General features: G+C 38.5%; 1 protein-coding gene across 6 annotated transcripts in view; it reads right to left on the bottom strand.

Annotated features, from left to right (window-relative positions):
• The window catches only part of STXBP6 (syntaxin binding protein 6), a 230,149-nt gene that overhangs the window by 35,169 nt on the left and 180,573 nt on the right, over positions 1 to 14,407 (bottom strand). For 4 of the 6 annotated variants that reach the window (XM_081119362.1, XM_081119363.1, XM_081119361.1 and 1 more), the window contains one exon: positions 13,607 to 13,772. In XM_081119362.1, coding sequence (XP_080975488.1) covers positions 13,607 to 13,772 — 166 coding nt within the window. The remainder of the gene's footprint in view (positions 1 to 13,606; positions 13,773 to 14,407) is intronic. The other 2 variants (XM_081119365.1, XM_081119364.1) reach the window with 1 other exon arrangement.

The raw sequence follows: 14,407 nt of genomic DNA, 5'->3' as shown, positions 1-14,407 counted from the left end.
TTGGTCCCTGGGGCAGCCAGGACTTAAAGTAATGGTCTGAGGCCCCTGTCCTGGGTGCCATTCTGGGTGTCACAGAGGCAGTCCTAAGCTAGTGGGCAGCTGGCCCCAGGTCTTGAGTAAAAGACTATGTCTGTTTTCTTCCCGTCTCCCCAGGAATGCACATACTTATAAGCCACTGCCCCAGGGAGTAGCCTGTTTGCAGACTCCTTGCTTGGGTAGGGAAGCCTTGGTTCCAAACAGTAAATGTGGCTCTGGAATCCTGCTTTACATGGGGTACTTTTAGTCACTGTTACAGAATGGAATTCAAACTGCTTCTTTCCAGACCTGTAGCCCAGCATGCAAGCAGCTTCATTCCTACTTACTGCTTTGTGATATTGCCATGTTTCTAGCCGATGCATTTACTTATCTTTTTTTCTGAAAGTGGTAATACGTTTTTAATTTCCTCTATTTTTATGTGGTGGTGTTGAATGCGCCTCAAAATGTAAATTTACAACGTCAAATTGCTCCAACATTCAATTTTCAAAACATTCGCTTTTATCAGTATAACAATCCAAAAATTCTACAGTGTTCAGCAGTGTGAATATTTATTTTTCCCTTTGTTTTCACCAGCTGGTTATGCTGATTATGTCTTACTGACAGATTCTCTTATTTATCTAAGCCTGGCTAATTGAAAGTAAATGGCCCTATATGACAAATTTCAATTTACTCTTTTATAATAGGGGGGAAAATGGGTTAAAAAGCAGCAGCAATGCAATGGTCCTGCCTATTATTATCTGTAGTAGAACTTAAAACTTCTGCAGTGTTGCTGTTTTTTCTTTTTTAACCTAATCTTAATCAGAGAGAAATCCAGCTATTTGAGAAGACGTATACTCAGCTTTTAAGGGATGAAGCTGAGATGCATAATAGGTCCAAAAGAGGAGAGTCATAGCTTCGGAATTATTTTTAATCATAACTGAAGAGAGCTTTACCATATTCTTCCAAGTCTTTTATCTCTCAAAAGAAGATTTATACATACTCTATTTCTGAAGGCTGCCTTACTAGGACTCCATCTTAATTACTCCTGCATGTTGCTGGCCTATACGTGTTTTTGATGCACAAAAGTTGAATATAAATGTACCAAACTTTATATAGCATATGCATTCTTTAAAATTTATGCATATCTTAGATTTCAACAAATCAAACAGCCTTTTCCTTTTGAAGTATAATATGATTGAAAAGATATGTTCCTAGATGAAAAGAAAATATGATCTGAAACACTGTAAGAAAAGGCAGCCAGCATTAGGAGAGTGAATTTAACAGTCAAACACTTAACTGAAAAAAAATTTAACAGTCATAAAGCAATGAATGTCGTAATTCCAATGCAGTACTAAAGAGACAACACTGCCCAATGTCAGGAGCTAAACTAATGGCTGATGAAATGGGAATAGAATCTAAATTTGTTGGAGGATCACTTGGAACTTTTAGACAAAATCATATATCGATGATAGCTGCTTTGAGGAGCTTTTTTCTACTTTTCTCTTTCTAAAGAAGGTGGAAAGAGAAGATTTTAGAGGTAAACCTAGGTTTGAATTTTGACTTCCCTCTGTTACTTATGTGACTTTGGGCGAGTTAAGTAACCTCTCTGTGACCCAGTTTCTTCCTGTGTAACAATAATTATTTTCTAGGGGTAATGTGAGCTAAAAAAATTGCCCGGCATATAAGAGGAACTCGATATGGTGACTACCAGTGTTATCGCCACTAGCTGGCTTTTTCCCCAAGAAGATAAGAAAAATGGCTTTAAATGATGTAAACCTGTAAAAAGGTTATAATATATGCTATCTTATTCAAGTTTAAAAGTCAAAACATTAAAGAAAATACACAGGATAATACAGGGTGAGGCAAAAGGAGGTTTACAGTTGTGACTATACGAGTTTATTCTTATATTATTACTTATGAACTATTATATTATTTTCCATGCAAACAACTATAAACCTACTTTTGCCCCACCCTGTATATTGACATCATAAAAATTTTCCTACAATTGCAAAAGTGTTTCTCTCCCTTTTATCTATTGTCTAAAAAACCCTAATATTCCTGGAAACCAACCATCAGGATGTGAATCTACTCTGACCTTGTGAAAAACATTTTTTTTCGTAAGTCTCAACCTCTTATAATGGGAACTGAGAAAAAGATCAATAAAATCAACCAACTGTGAAAATAAGGTCCATAGGATAGAGAGAAACACTGATGGAGGGAATGATATATAATAGTATAAATAGTCACAAGGCGATTAGCTCTTGTGCAATATTTATATGTGAATCATGGAATGCCCCTGACTTTTCCCCACCGTATTCTGTCCTGTTTAATTCTCTTTTCTATAAGGGGCATAAAACTGATCCTGACCAGAATGTTCCCAATCAAGTTCAATGAAGGAGATACTAATTTCACTTGAAAGTTCTTTGCTACTGTGCATACGAGTAATTTTGACAATTACATTTAGATTTTCTCAAAGTGTAAATAGCCAGTTTCTGCTTAGACATCTAAATTCAAAAATAGTCTATATTGTCCTGTTGGTATTGACTGTTAATTTAAATAAAAGAAAAACAAATATTTGCTTTTCCATATTTTTCTTTGTATCTTTAACTGGCTAACCTAATGTTATGCCTTTGAGGGCTCCATCTCAAATTATCTTAAAAAATCCTAATAACTGTTTGGACATCATAAAATTTATGTGCCTACATGATAAATTTATTTCGTTTTCCATATTTGTTGTGGTGGCTAGAAACTGGGAGGGTAGATGCCTCTGAAGGTTGCCAGATAAAATACAGGATACAGTAAAATTTGCATTTCAGATAAACAATGGATAATTTTTTAGTATAAATATGTCCCATGCAATATTTAGGATATGGGACATACTTATACTAAAATAGTACTTATAGTTTATCTGAAATGCAAATTTTATTGAGTGTCTTTAATTTTTGTTTCTTAAACCTGTCACCGCCTAATGCTTTTAGTTCTTGCAGGATGCCTAATGCACCCAATCCTGGGTAGGCAAACTGCGTGTAGTAGAGCGAAGGACGTTTGGTCTTATAAACCAGTGTTTAAATTTCAGATAACTATCAATGCTAAATCTAGTGATTTAATCTTATTTAATTTTTTAAATCGTCACCTGAGGATATATTTTTACTGATTTTTAGAGAGAGGGGAAGGAAGAGAGAGGAGAGAAACGTCAGTTGGTTGCCTCCTGTATGTTCCCTGACTGGGGATTAGACCCGAAACCTAGGTATGTGTCCTGACCAGGAATCGAACCTGTGACCTTTTTGGTGTGTGGGGCGATGCTCCAACCAATTGAGCTACCTGGCCAGGGCTAATTTTATTTTAATAATCAGAAATTTTTAAAAGCTGAGGATATAAAGTGGAAAAAAAAACCCCAAACCATTTTATTTACCCCTCCACTAAAGGTTTTAGAAATCTCATACACCTGTGGAGTTTCTCAGATACTTTGCACAAGTTCCTTATCTCTAGTCCGGGTGAGGAATAGCAGTGTGGCCTTCGAGTCTGAAAATTATATTCTGATCTGTTGTCCAAAAGGTATGTGCTCAGTGGTTTCTCCAGAAGTAGGGATGATGGTGACAAAATACTAATGACCATTTTTAGAACCAGTTACTGTTCTTGAGAATTTCAGCTTCTCTCACTAAAATTCCATGTAATTTTTAGTTCCTGATGTTCTGTTACAGCAGAGCAGCAGCCTTTAAGTACCAGCTGATAAACTTTATTTTTTTCTTGGTCTATGTGAACTGAGAAAAACAAGGACAATGTAGTAAGGTGTGTTTTTTTTAAAAATAAAGGTAAATGTTTTCAATTTAAGGAACAGCCCTTTATTCTCAGAGATTATGTCCTTTTAATCTTTAGTGTAAAACTTTCTTTTCTGAAATTATGGTAACATTGGTTATGAAGATATTTTTTTTAAATGTTCTTACATAGAAAATTGGTTGTCAAACTTACTGTCTCCCAAATTTTTAAAAAATTGTGCTTGTTTGTAAATCTAAAAGTATGGACATCATGCAGCATGTCTTTTATGTCTATTTCAGAAGCACCACTTCACGTCTAACAATATTAAACAATTCTGCCTCTGATCCCTGTATCTCCATTTTGGGAGTGGAAAGAAAACTGGACACAAAGAAATATTCTTGGCTGAAGATATATGTTGGTGGAAAAAGAATATTTCTATTACAAAGTTCATAAAACATGTTTCAGGCTTTTTTCTTTCCTAAAAGAAGGTCTGAATTATGTGCCCTGATCTCTAGCACAGTGCTACTCAATATAATTTAAACATTGCTGTTTTGGTAAGTCAGCAGTAACATATGCACTCAGTAAATGTCAAACATGAAATGCAACACATTCAGCATCTATAAACCATGGCAAACAACTTAGCATTCCATTGGAAATGTCTATAATGCAGCTCAGCTCATTCCCACTTGGAACAAAAAAATTACTATTTTTTATTTTATTTTTTACAATTTTATGGCCTACATGGATTAGGAATGCTCAAGGACATTTTATCGTTTCTGTCATAAGAAAGGGTTTCTGATACACATCCTGGAAGACATCATGTAATATGAATACATATATTACAATTTTCAAGTTTCTCTAAAAAAATAGAATATTCAGACATTTACTGGCACTTTGCAAAAATTCCATCTGATTGAATATTTTAAAATTCACTTTAATCCCCAACTATCCCTTCAAGGTATGTATTACAGAAAAGCATAGAGGCTGAATGTAAGTTAAGCAGCGTAGAGAATGTTACAGAGCTAATGAATGATGCCATCAAAGGTGGGAGCAAATGAATCCGGACTGTTCTCTTTTCACTATATCAAACTGTGCAATTACACCGTCTAGCTGATTCTGAAAGTAGGAATGGCTCTCATCTACTGCAGATTACTTAACTATGGGACAGACAAAATATATTCATGATCCTTGTCAAGCTAATAAATGATACCTCAGAAGGACCCTTATATAGCCTTGGTTTGGTTCAAGATTTTGACGGAGAGAGATGATTTGAAAGCATTTAAGGTACAAAGTCACTCCTGGATCAGGATGACTAACCATGACCCACCAGCTGTTTCACAGCATGCATTTCAGTGTAGCTTACAGCCAATGAGCAATGAAAAAGACAAAATTCACATCTGTGACCCACTTTTTCTTTAGTTACTAGTCATTCATATCATGCACAGAATTGGATGGAACCTAAGGAAGTAGTCCTTGCTTACTTCAATTTTCTCACTTAAAGTAAAAGTTATCTGCTTTTGATTCACCTTGTGGAAACAGGATGAGGCTGAATGACTGACTCAAAAAATATGAGAACGCACATCAACTACGGTAATGCTGTCCTAAATTTAAACAATTAATACATAGAAGATTCAGATCCACAAACATCACATAGCTTTGCTAGAGTGTCCTGCTCCTAATAGTGCTCAGCTGATGTCAGGTGGTTTGTCAGTAGTTCATGGAGCACCGTAAACAACTTGGTTGATGCAGTAATTACTAGGACCCCAATAACTAAAACAAAAAAATGCCTGAAACCAGGCTTCCCAATTATATAATGTAAATATTTGTACTGTTATTTTTATTGTTGTATTTTTTGGTTTCTTTTAATTTCTTACTTTCTCCAGAAAGTTTCTGTAAGGCAAGTCGATAATAAAATATCATGCCATGTAGGAAATGACGGTGTTGGCTGCAGCGACGAGCATGAAGTAATAGAAGAGTGGAAGATAAGTCTGTGTGTACACATGATTAATACAATTAAGGCATTTATAGAGAACTTGCAAACAGGGTTTTTAATTTGATTCTCATAAATACAGGGGTGGGCAAAGGTAGGTTTACAGTTGTGAGTACGCGAAACAGTTTATTCTTGCATTATTATTTATTAATTATTTAATTTATTATTATTATTATTAACCTACATTTGCCCACCCTGAATATTGTTAAGTTGGTGTTATCTCCCCTTCTGCTTAGTTGAATCAATATATAGAAAAGGAGCCCGGTCGGGAGTGGCTCAGCGGTTGAGCGTCGACCTAGGATCCAGGTGATTGGGGTTCGATTCCTGGTCAGGGCACATGCCCAGGTCGTGGGCTCAATCAATGACTCTCTCATCATTGATGTTTCTGTCTCTCTCTCTCCCTCTCCTTTCCTCTCTCTGAAATCAATAAAGATATAAAAATATATATATAGAGAGAGACTTGTGTTTAAGGAGGGAACCTGGAGGTCGTGGAGGGGAAGGAGCTGGGCAGCACTCGACTGCAGCACCAGCTCTCTCTCCCTATTAGCAGCGGGGCTTGGCCAAGATCCCCATGGATCACTGTCCTGGTTTGTGCCACGGAGGAAGACACTGAAGTTTGTTATTTTTCAAGGATAACAAAAATAGTCACTAAATGGACCATGACATGGACGCCTCTCGATTGGAAGAAGTGCAGGAGACTGCACGGCTCTCCCATCAGTGAGGCCACCGGGCAGCCTGGCCTCCTCTCCCGCCCTGCATCTGCTGACCGGCATCAAGAAGCAGCGACATGGCACTTTTAATACAAAGGAACTCTTATGCGAATTATAATCTCTAATATGTGTGTGTGTACATATCCCCAAGTAGAGGGAAAATTACACATGAGTTTTTTCTTAAGAAATAAGCAACTGATTGTAACGCGCCCTGGTAGCAGCATGTGCAGGAGGGTGAGGTTCACATTCCACAAGCCCTTACTCACCGACAGGAAACACTGAAGCAGAGGCAACACCAGAAAAACGATAGGAAATGTTACAGATTCCCGTAATGTACGTCATACGCCAATTAATAATGGGGCTGTGTTCCGAGAAATGCAATGTTTGGCGATTTCACCGTTGTGCGAACATCAAAAAGTGCACTTGCACAAGCCTCGGTGATCTAGCCCGCTGCACGCGCGGGCTGCATGGTCTGGCCCGTTGCACTGGGCCACACACCCGCACAGCAGCTTACCTACTAATACTGTGGGCAACTTAGCGCAATGGTAGGGATTTGTGTATGTAAACATATCTAACAGAGAAAAGGTACATTAAAAATATGGTATAGAAGATAAAAAACGGCAACCTGTAGATGGCAGTCACCACGAACGGAGCCCGCAGGCCTGGGAGTGCCCTGGGTGAATCAGTGGGTGCGTGCCGAGGGAAGGTGAAGGCGTGGCACATAACCGTGCACTCCTGTAAACTTCATAAACACTGTACACTTGGGCTCCACTGAATTCACAAAACAAATGAGAGTAAATCAAGCACGTACTGCCTTCCAGCAAACTTCTTTGTAAGTAGAAAGTGTACTTTAGAATAGCAATAAAAAGTATAGTATAATAAATACATAAACCAATAACATAGTTGTTTGTTATCATTATCAAATATTATGTAGCGTTCAAAATATTATGTGCTGCCAGCGTAGGTTTCTTTACACCAGCATCCCCATAAATGTGTGAGTGATGCACTGTGCTACAAAATTAGGATGCTATGACGTTGCTAGGCAATGGGAATTTTCTGGCTCCATTACAGTCTTATGGAACCACCACTGCAGTTTGTCACTGGCTGAAATATCGCTATGCAGCATATGATGGTACTATATGAATACACTGGGAGTAAGAATGACCATATTGATCACTTTTTTTAATAGGAACCTTATTATGAACATGTGCTCTTTTTATGATTTATCTGTTACCTCACCTTACACATGCCCACAGGGGACACTCATAGGTAAAATATTTGCACATCTCACCCAGGGATGATCTTGCATTGTTTGGAAGAAAAGTATAACACAAAGTCACACTTTGGATCCTGAGATTTGACTCCATCCCAGGGCAATCCAGATAAAAGCCATTTGGTTTTCCTTTAGCATACCAATCAGAGGGCCAGGCTGCTATGAAGGAGACATCAGAGACATGTGTCCCTAGAATTCTAATAGAGCTCAGAAGTCTGGGTTTTATCCCAGCATCTGAAGGGCTGTGCACAAGTGGGCAATGCTTAAGAAATACCCTTTGACGATGATAAAACTATATGACACTTCAAAATAGTCTGTCATGGAAAAATAACCTGCCACATTCCAAATTCTGAGTATAGCTAACACTAAATAAAATTGTGTGGATTCACTGTTGCAATAAGACAACTGCTAACCATCCTTTAAAATGCAGCTCAGTGATCAGCTTGGCATTATTGAATTGTTTTATATAGGTTTACATCTAATGTCTTCCAGAAAGGTAAGTAAAGTTGACCAAGGTGCCTGCTTTGTTGTTGGATGTCCACAGGCACATGGTGCTTATGGAACTATGAGGAAATGTGTGCAACTGGGCCTCAAACAATAGAGGTGGGGCTCACTGAAGGATGCCTTGTATTAGAACAGGTGGAAGAGTAAGGGGTAACTGAATGAATGAGCCAAGGGTATTTGGGTTTAGAGTTCAAGAAAAATACTAGGATATGCTTTAATTTGTACAGAATCTCACTTTGAAGAATAAATCATTTCTTCCTTGCAAATAATTTACAACACTTACTGAAAAAAGAAAACAGGTTTGCAAAGAATCTACTTTGTGGTTCTAACATACAAGGTGCAAATACCACTAAAGATTTCCATAGTTCACAGGATTAGGTAAAAAAATAAAAATAATAAAATAACAGACCAACAGTAATTACTATAAAAGTTCAGTGTAAATAACATAGCAATGGGGAGCCATGTAGGATTTCCTCACATTTTATTAAGAAAAATGAAGAAACAAAATTGTAACAAAGTCCCCCTTGGGACCTTGACTTAAGGTGACATGCCCATTATCTAAACTGTGCTACTACTATTAGAGGCAGACCATGTTTCTTTGAAATGAATTAGTTGAACACAAGCCTCTCTTCTGGAATCTAAAGTTCTACATATGTAATTAACTCCGAGGCATCTTTGAAGTACAAGTATGTTATCACACATATAACACTATGAGATCACCTCTGTTTACAATGAACAGAGAGAGAACAAAGCTACCGTCTCAGAAATAAGTACGGCCTACGTGAACCTAAGGCTTCACTTTTAGGGCCCCTGTCATTCATGCCAAGTCACATTTCAGCAGCCAGACTGGCTCCACATCTCTGCCTTCAATCTCCATAGGTTGCTTGGTAACTTAGGGACCCAGCAACTAAATGAATGGCTTTGAATTTTTGAAGGTGACCAACCTTTAATGAGCTAAAGGCGAGGTAGAGTGAAGGTTAGGAATGACCATGGCTTGAGGACTCTGTCTTAGCTTACTGGTCCTCCAACCATCCAGAGAAGAGGCAATGCTGACAGAGGCATGAGAAGACACTACTGTTCCCCCCTCACGCTCGCTTAGAGCATCCTGCCCTCTTCCAGTGTACGAGGCCTTCAACTCAGCCTTGTAGACTTTCCACATGCCTTCTGGATCCTGTAACCAGCATCAAAAGATCCAAGTTTCCCAGTCTGTCCTCTGGAGATAAGGAAATATGTTTGGAGAGAAAATTTCAAACATTCCGTACAACCCATTTCTGTGTAACTGACTCTCCCCCAGGGAAAAAGAAAAGCCTGTAGCGTGGCATATACACAATCAGTACATACAAGGGAAGAACTGCATGGAACTATAGATACAGTGCTTAAATGATAATCCTATTTGAGCTGGTATTTAAAAAAGTGTGGTTCAGTGGGAGTCAGGCAGACTTGCTCTCAGTCCTCTGATCTTGGCAAAGTCATTCAAACTCACTGGGCCTCAGTTTTCCCAATGGCAGACTTGGACCAGATGCAGAGTACCTGAGCGATATTCTCAGCCTGGGTTCCTTCATCTTCCCCTTTCACTAAAATAAACTCACTTTCATCTCTTTACTATAATGAAGTTCTGATAAACAAAAACAAACAAAAAACCCAAAAAGCGAGATGATTTTAAAGGTCCCCATCATTCTTAGTTAAAAAAAAAATTTCTTAAGAGTTATCTTAATTATATACCTGTAATAAAACTAAGAAAAAAGTTAAAACTACCCATAGTCTCTGGCCCTCTCTTCTTACCTCCCTTTTTTAATACCTGCAAATGTGCTGGCTAAAATATTTTTAAAAATTCTTGCATAACTCCAGGGGGCACTCTTCATACCAAACACAATGCCAATGATATTTCCTGGAGTGCGGCACTCAGTGGCCCTGAGGAAGGTGCTTTTAGAGAAGAGTGAGCCTGTGCTTGAATCTCTTCTCTTCCACTTACTAGCTATGTGACCCTTGGCAAGCTATTTAATAATCTCTCTGATCCTATTTCCTTCTTTGTAAAATGAAGATAATAAGTTGTATTTCCAAAGGTTGCTGTAAAAGTTAAATGAGATAACATGTACAGAACTTGGTGTAGGGCAGCAAACCAACACCAATATTAGTTCTCTAAAATCACAAAAACTATCACATTTCACAGTACAGAAAACAATTGTGTCTAGGACTTGTGGCCCATACTATGAGAAGAGACCAAAAGATACTGTGAAATTGGGAAGAGATTTCATCTAAAGATGAGAAAATGAAGATATGAAGATGGAGTAGGTACCCCAAAAGGTAAAGGGTCAGAAAGTTGTGACCTGAGAACCACATAATTTTTAAGTCTTAGAACTGGGATAACTGGGAGAAAGGAAGACTAATCAGCGTGCTAATTAATTAGGGTGTGTTGGTACAACTATTATCAAGGATAAGCAACTGTTTAAATAAGACAGGCTGCACTCACTAAGGACATTTGTGCTGCCAACAAATTACAATGTGCTTAACTTGAACATTTTTGCCTTCCATAGAATCCGGGACCAGTCAACATTTAACTGCACTAAAGCTAAATTAAAAAGTGATTAACCTACTCAATAAAGCTACATCTTAGGAATTATAGATTCTGAAAACAATACAACTGAAAGGGATTTTAGATATTATCTAGTCTAACCTCCACAAGCTACACTTGGAAAAATTGAGATCTAAAGAAGATGAGAGATATGGCCACAAAAGGCAGCACCCATTCTGTTACTTGGTCTCATTAACTATCTTACTCCGGGAAATCAATCTGTAGGTTTAGCCAATTCACACAGCAACCACTGAACATTGGATATACGGATTTCTGTGTCAACTCTGCATAATTTTGAGTTCACAGGGCACTGGAAGACATCTGAAGGACTGGGCCAATGACTGACAGAAATAGCTGGTGGGACTATGTGGGAAGGTCTGAGGATATTCAAGAAAATAAATGAAGAACATACAGAATGGTTTTTACGGATCTGCCAGTCTGAGATTTGTGATTCGGGTCGTGGTAATTAGAGTCTATTAACAGATCAACTATAGAACTATTCTCCATATGCAGGATGTAACATAGTGACTAGCACATAGTAGGTACTTAGTACTTATCTGTTGTATAATTTGACGATAAACCAAGAATGAGTAAAGAAATGAAAGGATCTGTTCTGAGAGAAGAAATGAGAGCCTCAGAGGCAACAGAGAAGAGGGCCTGCCTAGTGACGCCCCTAGGGGAGGCGGAGGGGGAGAGTCATCCAAACTCTCCCCAACCTCAGCAGGAGGGAGGTGGCCAGTTTCCTTTGCAAGGGCGATGGAGTGAGTCTGTGGCCTTCTTGCTTCCATCTCACGTTTCTATCCTGAGGAAATGTAATCATTCCCACAGCACTGCTTCTGGCCCCTCTGCACTCAGGATAGACTGTGCAGAAGTGGAGTCTACCTCCAAGGGCAACAGAAATTTCAAATTCATAATGTTACAGTAGTTCCAGAGGAAACTCTGTGCATAAGGGCCAGCTAAGTGAGCTACTGACCACACTGACACCGGTGGGAAAATGTTTCAGAGCAGGTACCTTCCATTTTCATGTAGCCTTTTGTGGTCTAAGCCTGGTGCGCCTTTGACCTTTTGCCAAGTCTGTTAAAGCTGAACTTTGAAAGCAGGATTCGTTTGATGAGCGTTGATGGCACAGATATGATAGAAAGCCATATCTCATTATATTTTCTAAATAGTAAGGGGTTAGTGTTTGACATTCCCTTTCCTTTTAATATCTATGTCTAAATTTTTCACTTTTGTACCATAGGCCACTTTGAAGTTAAGATGCACCACTCATCACCTCTGCTGTATTTTTCTAAGACTAAATAGAGAAACTATAAGACAACTGTACATCAGTGCCTAAAGAAAGCCCTTTCAAGGTTCTATGATATAAGCAACTTCCTGTTTAAGAAAAATAGGAATAATTCAGTGAATAATAAGTATTGAACAGTGTCTTCTCCAATACATCATCTAGCAGACTAATGACAAAATGTCAACGAGAACGTCAGTTGCTGGGACAGAATAATGGAATTCATGCCCTGTTCACATGAAGATATACACAGCCCAAAGAAGATATGCAGTGCCTCTAATGTGACTTTTATTTTACACTTGATTAAGATAAAGTTGGCGCACTGGGGAAGGCCTGGGTGGGGCAGATGCAGGATGGAGGGGAACAATGGGGGGCAGAAAGGGGCACATCTGTAATATTTTCAACAGTAAAGATAAATTAAAAAAAATTCTTTCAAAACCAGGTCAGTGAAAAGATCAATGATATAAACACTTCAACTCACAGAGTGATCGGCAAGGCCTGAATATTTTTAGCACAGTTTCAATTCCCTAAAAAGGAATATCACCTAAAAGAAATGTGTTAAATGCCCTCTTATATGTTTCTCATGAAATTACCAAAGCTAGTACTTGCCCCTTAAGGCTGGCTTACAGCACTCAGCTCTGTACGCCATTCAAGAAATAAAAGTAAGACTAATCGCTATTTGAAAGAAAGGGATTAGCCCAGCCGGTGTGGTTTAGTGGTTGAGCATTGACCCAGGAGATCGGTCAGAGCACATGCTCGGGTTGCGGGCTTGATCCCCAGCAGGGAGTGTGCAGGAGGCAGCCAATCAATGACTCTCATTATTGATGTTTCTATCTCTCTCTTCCTCTCTCTGAAATCAATAAAAATAGGTTGAAAAAGAAAGAAAGAAAAAGAAAGGGACTACATCTGTAAGAATTTTTATATTAATATTTGTAAAATATATTGAGAATTAACAAGAAAAAGGAACTCAGAAAACAGTGTTCTACAATAAAATTTTAGAAAAGTAGTAAAACTGAAAGGTATTTATTTCTTTTCTTTTTTTTTAAAGTATATCTTTATTGATTTGAGAGAGAGGAAAGGACAGGGAGAGAGAGAGAGAGATAAAAACATCAATGATGAGAGAGTCATTGATGGAGCTGCAGCCCGGGCATGTGCCCTGACAAGGAATCGAACCCGGATCGCCTGGATCTTAGGTCAACGCTCAACCGATGAGCCACGCCCGGCCGGGCTGAAAGGTATTTCTACTACAGAAACAGGTTTGTTCTTATAGTGCAAATAATCTTAGCTAAGTGGCTCATTCTTCTAAAAAGACCAGCTTTTGGATAAGTATGAAAACATACCACTGTGTCTAGATTGAGTGTACAATGATCTCCCTAAAATGGTTCTCATGCAGAATAGCAACTTGATCCCTTTTTTTTTCATCTTCATGCTGTGGAACACCTAACTTATGTAAAAGTGAGCCTAAGGCAACAGGATGACTGAAGTCACACAAATGCCTACTCACCTCCCATGATTTTGGACTGGCAGTTAATGAACTCTGGCTTCCTGTCCGTGAGGTACCTCTGGCAGGTGTGGTGGAGGATCTGGAAGAAGGTGCATTTTTCTGAGGCTGTGCTGGCTACCCACTGGTCAAAAGCATTTTCAAACAACAAATCAAACTCTGGAGAATCCTGGAAAAAACAGTGAAATAACTACTGATCTCAATGTATAAAAACTGCTGGTTCTAGCTTATGCCCAACAAAAGACTCATAAAGGCTTAAACACCTTTCAAAACTTTGTTCCTAATGACGAGGCTCATCTTTATTAGCACCCAGGTGCGTGGAGAATCCACCTTTCTCTGTTTATCAAGCAAACCCAAATCTTACAGTATTTACAGATGTCCCGAGGAAGCTAGTACCACAGAGGTCCTTGTAGCCTACCACACGTTGACCTGCGTCAGAATTCAGACTACATATCGCCTTCCCAATTCCTTGGGACATAATTCCTTTAGGTTCTCAGCACTAAATCATATAAATCTTGCCTCTAACCTCTGAGAGGAAAAGATTCCCCCTCATCATTTTAGCATATAGTTACAATTTACATTTTAACTTTTCTTCATTATTGATGTTTTATATGGTGAATGTGTGTGAGCAAAAGGGGGGAATGTACTTTGAATAAATATCACAAAAGGTTTCTAATATTAAATGCAATAGACTCCTAAACTTTTAAGGTTTTATTTATTTAGCAAATAAACCTCATCATTGGTGGCATGAGGAGATAAATGAAGCTTAGATAAACATGGTTTTTCATATTGATACCCATGATA

Source organism: Miniopterus schreibersii (assembly GCF_964146895.1).
Source record: "Miniopterus schreibersii genome assembly, chromosome: 1".
Classification (NCBI taxonomy): domain Eukaryota; kingdom Metazoa; phylum Chordata; class Mammalia; order Chiroptera; family Miniopteridae; genus Miniopterus; species Miniopterus schreibersii.
Note: the sequence above shows the minus strand (reverse complement) of the source record. Positions and strands in the feature narration are given on the sequence as shown.